The sequence below is a fragment of the Triplophysa rosa genome, unplaced genomic scaffold (assembly GCF_024868665.1).
Source record: "Triplophysa rosa unplaced genomic scaffold, Trosa_1v2 scaffold124_ERROPOS303670, whole genome shotgun sequence".
Classification (NCBI taxonomy): domain Eukaryota; kingdom Metazoa; phylum Chordata; class Actinopteri; order Cypriniformes; family Nemacheilidae; genus Triplophysa; species Triplophysa rosa.
In genome coordinates, this window is record NW_026634123.1 from 1,162 (window position 1) to 8,751 (window position 7,590).

Consider the following 7,590-nt stretch of genomic DNA (forward strand, 5'->3'; position numbering starts at 1 on the left):
ACTCCATGCCACGCCGCATTGCTGCAGTAATTCAGGCAAAAGGAGCCCCAACTAAGTATTGAGTGCTGTACATGCTCATACTTTTCATGTTCATACTTTTCAGTTGGCCAAGATTTCTAAAAATCCTTTCTTTGTATTGGTCTTAAGTAATATTCTAATTTTCTGAGATACTGAATTTGGGATTTTCATTAGTTGTCAGTTATAATCATCAAATTAAATGAAATAAACATTTGAAATATATCAGTCTGTGTGTAATGAATGAATATAATATACAAGTTTCACTTTTTGAATGGAATTAGTGAAATAAATCAACTTTTTGATGATATTCTAATTATATGACCAGCACCTGTACATATTTAAACAGTATCTGAATATTTCGTTAGCTGTTAGCGGTTAAGCGCTAATTTCTTGTTAGGAAATAATACATTTGCCAGATTCCGTGTCATTCCGTGTTGTACAGCAAATTCTGTTTTTATGCCTGGATTCCTCTATTCCGTCCGCGTTTTCCGCATTGCGGAAATCATAGGGCTCTATGTATGTCACGTGAGGTATCGGTCTTTGGTATCTGTGTGTCATTACGAGTACATGAGCTTGGTATCGGGCCGATACCGGTATCGGTGCATCCCTAATGTTTATTGCTGATAACAAAGTATTATTTTTTAGGTAAATCAACAGTAATGCATTCCTGATGACATTCTTGTAAGGAGAGACCGGTTTGACTGAAAGTAAGGTGTGTTTTTGTTGCTTGCCTATACATGAGTTAACCGAATGTAGTAATTCTGCAAAGTCATGTCAGCAAATTGAAATGAAATAATATGATGATGATGAAGTGAATAAATACTACACACTGTTCAAATATCTGTAAAAACAGGGCATGTGCCGTCTTAAAGGGATAGTTCACCCAAAAATGAAAATTCTGTCATGATCAAGTTGATCCAAACCTGTATAAATTACTTTGTTCCGGCGAACACGGAGGAATATATTTGGAAGAATGTTTGCAATTTTCAGTTCTGGGACGTCATTCACTACCTTAGTAGGAAACATTCAAATGGTACTTAAGGGTGCACCAGAACGGTTTGCTTTCCGAAATTCTTCAAAATATCTCATTTTGTGTTCACCAGAAAAACAAAAATTTCTACTATGGTAGTGAATGATGTCCCAGAAATGAAAATTGCGAACATTCTTTCAAATATATTTCTCTGTTCAACAAAACATAGAAATGTACAACGATTTGGAACAACTTAAGGGTAAGTAAATGACATTTTTGGGTGGGGAAGGAATTTTCCATACTAATTTTTAGAGCTGCAGTGCATTTTATTGTTAACAGAAATTTACTTGCCGAAAATTACCAGCACATTTCTCTTTTTTGAAGGGCAGGTGTCCTGTCACTTTAAAAATAAGATGACTCACTTGGCCATGATCCGCCTCACATTACTGGCAAACAACGCAGGATCTTTCTTCTCTTCCTCTGATGGGGTGTATGTGGGGAGATACTAGACAGACAACATTTCATTTACTAATTCATAGCATAATATCATTCAAATATCAGTATTTCACAAAGCGCTCACCTCTATTTCTATGGAATTGTGTAACTGGCATAACGTCAGCCACAAAATCTCAAATCTGAAAGGAAAACATTGGGATTTTAGTTTCACGCGCATACGAATTTCCCCCTTTTTTCGTGTCAGTCAGAACGACTTTTTTTCGTGTCACCCAGCACGACTTTCAATCTAACGTATTTTATATGCGATATCTTTCACGCGATCTGATGATCCCATTTCCTACTATCTCATTGGTATGTTTTCTTATGATTTGACTTTTCCCCTGTGACGTTAGGTTTAGGGGCGGGGTTAGGGGAGCCATTTGTCGTTGTTTTGCCACCTTGTGAAACTCGCGTTTTTAGCTAAATTTGCCTTTGAGGCTGTGATTTTAGGGTTTGGGGTGAAGTAAGGTGATGGTTAGCCACATCCTAAAATGTGTACTACTAAATATACAGTCATGGCCAAAATTGTTGGCACCCTGAAATTTTTCCAGAAAATCAAGTATTTCTCACAGAAAAGTATTGCATTAACACATGTTTTGCTATACACATGTTTATTCCCTTTGTGTGTATTGGAACAAAACAAAAAAAAGGAGGGAAAAAAGCAAATTTTACATAATGTCACACAAAACTCCAAAAATGGCCTGGACAAAATTATTGGCACCCTTAACTTAATATTTGGTTGCACACCCTTTGGAAAAAATAACTGAAATCAATCGCTTCCTATAACCATCAATAAACTTCTTACACCTCTCACCCGGAATTTTGGACCACTCTTCCTTTGCAAACTGCTCCAGGTCTCTCATATTGGAAGGGCGCCTTTTCCCAACAGCAATTTTAAGATCTCTCGACAGGTGTTCAATGGGATTTAGATCTGGACTCATTGCTGGCCACTTCAGAACTCTCCAGCGCTTTGTTGCCATCCATTTCTGGGTGCTTTTTGAAGTATGTTTGGGGTCATTGTCCTGCTGGAAGACCAACGATCTCGGACGCAAACCCAGCTTTCTGACACTGGGCCCTACATTGCGACCCAATATTCTTTGGTAATCCCCAGATTTCATGATGCCTTGCACACAGTCAAGGCACCCAGTGCCAGAGGCAGCAAAACAACCCCAAAACATCTTTGAACCTCCACCATATTTGACTGTAGGTACTGTGTTCTTTTCTTTGTAGGCCTCATTCCGTTTTCGGTAAACAGTAGAATGATGTGCTTTACCAAAAAGCTCCATCTTGGTCTCATCTGTCCGCAAGACGTTTTCCCAGAAGGATTTTGGTTTACTCAAGTACATTTTGGCAAACTGTAATCTTGCTTTTTTATGTCTCTGTGTCAGCAGTGGGGTCCCCCTGGGTCTCCTGCCATAGCGTTTCATTTCATTTAAATGTCGACGGATAGTTCGCGCTGACACTGATGAAGAACCCAAGCGCAGGCAGGCAGTGAAGGGGTTAACAGATATATTTATTATACAAAAAACAAAAACAGAACAAAAACACCCACAATGGGGGAAAACAGAACAAAGAAATATAAAACAAAAGACTTCCCACGGGGGGGCAAAATGAAAACAAGAACAATAAACTAAACTAAAGGACACGACCAAACGTCTTAAATAATACAAGGCACAAAACTCACAAACCACGAACAGGAACACGGGTGAGAGCACGAACATGAACACAAACACAATGCAATATACGAGCACAGGACAAAGAAACATGAGGGTATATAAAGGGAAGACAAACGAGGGATAACGACATGGGGCAGGTGTGGTTAATCAAACACTCAGGGAAAGATCACAAGGAAACGAGAGGAGCGGGGCCAATGACAAGACACTGGAGAGAACGTATATTATTGTCAAAAGGACAATAATAAGTTTCTCTCCACACATAACCAAAGACCTTGTCATGGCTCTGCTACAGGACCAAGAAAAACATGACTAAGGAAGCAGAGCCATGACACCCTGAGCCTGCAGGACAGCTTGAATTTCTTTGGAACTTGTTTGGGGCTGCTTATCCACCATCCGGACTATCCTGCGTTGCAACCTTTCATCAATTTTTCTCTTCCGTCCACGTCCAGGGAGATTAGCTACAGTGCCATGGGTTGCAAACTTCTTGATAATGTTGCGCACTGTGGACAAAGGAACATCTACTGTAGATCTCTGGAGATGGACTTGTAACCTTGAGATTGTTGATCTTTTTCCACAATTTTGGTTCTCAAGTCCTCAGACAGTTCTCTTCTACTCTTTCTGTTGTCCATGCTTAGTCTTTGCATTGTGTGTCTGTGTGTGCCACACTAAGTAAACTTCTCTCCTTTTTATCTGCTTTCAGGTGTGATTTTTATATCACACCTGTTACTTGCCCCAGGTGAGTTTAAAGGAGCATCACATGCTTGAAACAATCTTATTTATCCACAATTTTGAAAGGGTGCCAATAATTTTGTCCAGCCCATTTTTGGAGTTTTGTGTGACATTGTCAAATTTGCTTTTTTCCTCCTTTTTTTTTGTTTTGTTCCAATACACACAAAGGGAATAAACATGTGTATAGCAAAACATGTGTTAATGCAATACTTTTCTGTGAGAAATACTTGATTTTCTGGAAAAATTTCAGGGGTGCCAACAATTTTGGCCATGACTGTATATATAGTTAGGGCCATAAATATTTGGACAGAGGCACATTTTTTGTTATTTTAGCTGTGTATTAATATGTTTTCGAGTTACAGTTTTATAATAGATATTGTCTTAAAGTGCACACTCTCAGCTTTATTTAGAGTGTATTCACATCCAGATTAGCTGAAGGATTTAGGAATTACAGCTCTTTAATATGAAGCGCCCCCCTTTTTCAAGGGACCAAAAGTAATTGGACAGTTGAATAAAAATCTGTTTTATTCACATGTATGGGATTTTCCTTAAATAATTTTGTCATAAATGAAGAATGTTAAAGGTCTGGAGTTGATTCTACATGTGGTGTTTGCATTTGGAAGCTGTTGCTGTGAACCCACATCATGGGGTTCAGGGAGATCTCCATGCAAGTGAAACAGACCATAGTTAGATTTCAAAAACACTACACATCCGTCAGAAAGATGCCAGGAACATTAAGAGCGGCCAAATCAACAATTTGGGACATTCTGGGGGGAAAAAAACACACCGCTGAGCTCAGTAACAAAACAATCCTAGGTGTCCATATGAGATCAAAGTGGTGGATGATGACATTATCCTCTCCATGATGAAGAAAAACACCTTCACAACTTCCATACTAGCTACATATTAGCTGTGTCATTGTTTATCTGGAACCGCTTTAATATTGTACTCGTCCAGTTACTTGAGAGAGAGAGCGCGTTGGAGCTGAAACTGGAGAGCGAGCGAGCGAGAGCGCGTTTTATTCTTTTACTCGATGATGAATAAACTTTCAGTTAATCCGCGGGTCACATGCGTTCCGCACCGGAGAGCACGATCCGTACGGATCACGGATCTTCCCGCGATCCGTTTCACCACGACACCACAGCAGAGAGGAAGAGAAAACGCACGTTGTAGAGTTGTTTGTCCATTTAGGGCTGCTGTACAAAACATGGCGGCGAATTCAATGTATGTAGGGCCGCTCTGTACGTAGATCTAAATAGCTTATTCTAATTTATTACAAACTTAATGGTTCATTACGTAAGGTCTTTATACACCTCTGAAGAAATAGTTTTGTATATTATATTGTATTTCTGTCAATAGATCCTCATAAAAATGCTGTATTGTTCCTTTAAATAGCATCTTTATTTTCTTTCTTTCTTTATTATTTTAGCATTATACATATACAGTATATATTATCGTACAGCACCTTATATTTACTGAAGAACTGATTAGTTTGTCTGTGTTCAGTTCAGCTGCCTGTGTGTGCAACCATTTTAAGTCATCGAAAAAGAACATGGCGGCCTCCTGGGGTTAAAATGAATATTACATTTAGGTTTTTTAAAGAATTGAAAATATTTGATGTGTTTCTAATGACAAATCCTAGTAAGGCTATTACAACGTATTAAGCCATACATCTCTCTATACACTGGGTTCCCTTTAATAAAAAAGAACAGATAGGGCAGCCCGGGAATATGTGGGAGTTTGAGTTAGAATTGCAAGCTCTGTAATTCTGTGGAGCTTAATAATTTTCTGTTGCACTGCTGCACAAAACCAAATGTTACACTTACCACAGCCAATAACATAGAGACATGTCCCAGATGTAGCTCTCCTGGTTTTTGTGGCTCCAGAATGGAGAATGAATACACATCACCAGACTTATCAGCCACATAGATTTCATCTTCAGTCTGAGTAAATACAACAGATGTGCATCTCCGCATAACCCACCTACAAGAAAATAACCACAGTCTTAATAAAATCTGAAATAGTTAATCATTTTACACACTCTCGTGTCACATGTGACACGCTTTCTTATGTGAAACACATAAGCACAACCTTCCTTTCTGGAAAACATCTGAAATCAAATATAATGCCATTACATGTTGTTTGCCAGACATTTTTATCCAAAGGCTGAATTTTAAACCAACAACCTACTAAAAAGCTCTACCAGTTTCAGGTTTGACATAAATAATATGGGTAATGCCATTTACATAGTTCAGTTTTAAGCTTTGGGGGGGGTCTATTTTTCATTAAATACTTTTGAGACTTTTTTTTCTATTTGAAGATTGACAACCCCAGTCAACAATATGAAAGAACACTGAATTTCATTATAAAGAAAAGAGTGGTTGGGGTATGTTCCCATTTCAAGGAAGAAAGTGTTTGGAACAAGCTAAAACGTAGTAAATAATCACTATTATAGAGAGAGCGGGCCGTTACCGTGTGCTAATGCACTGCCACGATGGCTCAGTAGAGAAAAGAACAAGACGTTTGTGGTCATCTGTGAGTGCTACATATTTGCCGGATGCTGAGACAGAAAATGCAAGAATCTTATCACTGTCCTTCTCTGATCCTCCTCCACTGAAATACAGAAATAAAAGTTTTAGAATTTCAAACCCTCCTAAAATATGAAATACACAAACACTCAAAATTCATTACACAGCACTCGTAAATGAAAAAGTTACCTTTTCTCATCGCCATCAGCTTCCTCTGGTCTTTTCTCTGCTTTTGCACAGTCAAACATAAACAAATCCCTATCAGAAGTAGATCAAGTGGAGTGAGTTACCATGTTAACCAGTTAACATGCCATTTCTCTTTATGTACATGTATAACTTACAAGAATGTATAAAACAAAAACATGCCAGTCTAGAAAAGCACAAGTACACAAATAGTTTTTTGGTATTCTTATTTTGTGGCCTTTTATGCTTGGATAAAATAATATAATCAGATTTCGAAAGTACCTTTGATTTTATGATACAACATGCGTGCATTATGACATTTCCAAGTCCATTCAAATGGATAACTGTGTTAAGTTACTCAATAAATTTAATTATTTCTGTTATTTATAAATTAATATGGAAGAACGAGCATTTGTCAGTTTATATAAACTTGATATTAATGCTCTACATGCGCAGGTCCTTCCACTCATGTATGCACTATGGGTCTGAGATTAACGCAATTTCAATCCTCTATAAGTATGTACTATACATGTGGCAGAATTGACTATAAAGCAGACTTTGACTAACGTTATAAATTAAAGCACTCATTAATGTAACAGTACACGTTCGTGCAAATATCTAATTAAATTCAATGCTAAATAGGATATAGGTCAGCTACTCACCTTGTCTTTTTAAGATTTATTGCAATTAAAGTACTAGAACAGCTTGAAACAAACCAGTCTCCTTTTGAACGCACTACTGCCATGATGACTATTGCTCACATGTGAGTAAGTCAGTCGCACGTTTAATACGTCATACGCATAAACGTGCAGGAATTTGTCACGAGAAAGTCGCCATTACTGTACGAGTTAAAAGGGAATAATATATATCGGCGTGTTCGATTTAAACTCCTGGTTTACAGTGGGAATGTTTAATGATGCTTTTCATAAGCGTTAAGTGAATCCTTTGTGGGAAAAAATGTAACCATTTAAATATTAATAGAAACACAGGG

The 7,590-nt window shown here is 37.9% G+C and overlaps 1 protein-coding gene across 2 annotated transcripts; it reads right to left on the reverse strand.

Moving 5' to 3' along the window:
* Positions 1-131: 131 nt before the first annotated feature.
* wdr4 (WD repeat domain 4) lies at positions 132-7,457 on the reverse strand. 2 transcript variants are annotated; one of them, XM_057326716.1, is made up of 6 exons: positions 7,262-7,457; positions 6,606-6,674; positions 6,361-6,501; positions 5,715-5,871; positions 1,569-3,659; positions 132-1,493 (listed from the first exon to the last, which is right to left on the reverse strand). In XM_057326716.1, the coding sequence occupies exons 1-5, from the start codon at positions 7,342-7,344 to the stop codon at positions 3,618-3,620; spliced, it is 492 nt and encodes a 163-aa protein (XP_057182699.1). In that variant the 5' UTR covers positions 7,345-7,457; the 3' UTR covers positions 132-1,493; positions 1,569-3,617. The 2 variants fall into 2 exon arrangements, with proteins under 2 accessions (XP_057182699.1, XP_057182698.1); XM_057326715.1 differs by lacking the exons at positions 5,715-5,871; positions 6,361-6,501; positions 6,606-6,674; positions 7,262-7,457 and having other exon boundaries at positions 1,569-3,672.
* Between the last annotated feature and the right edge of the window lie 133 nt (positions 7,458-7,590).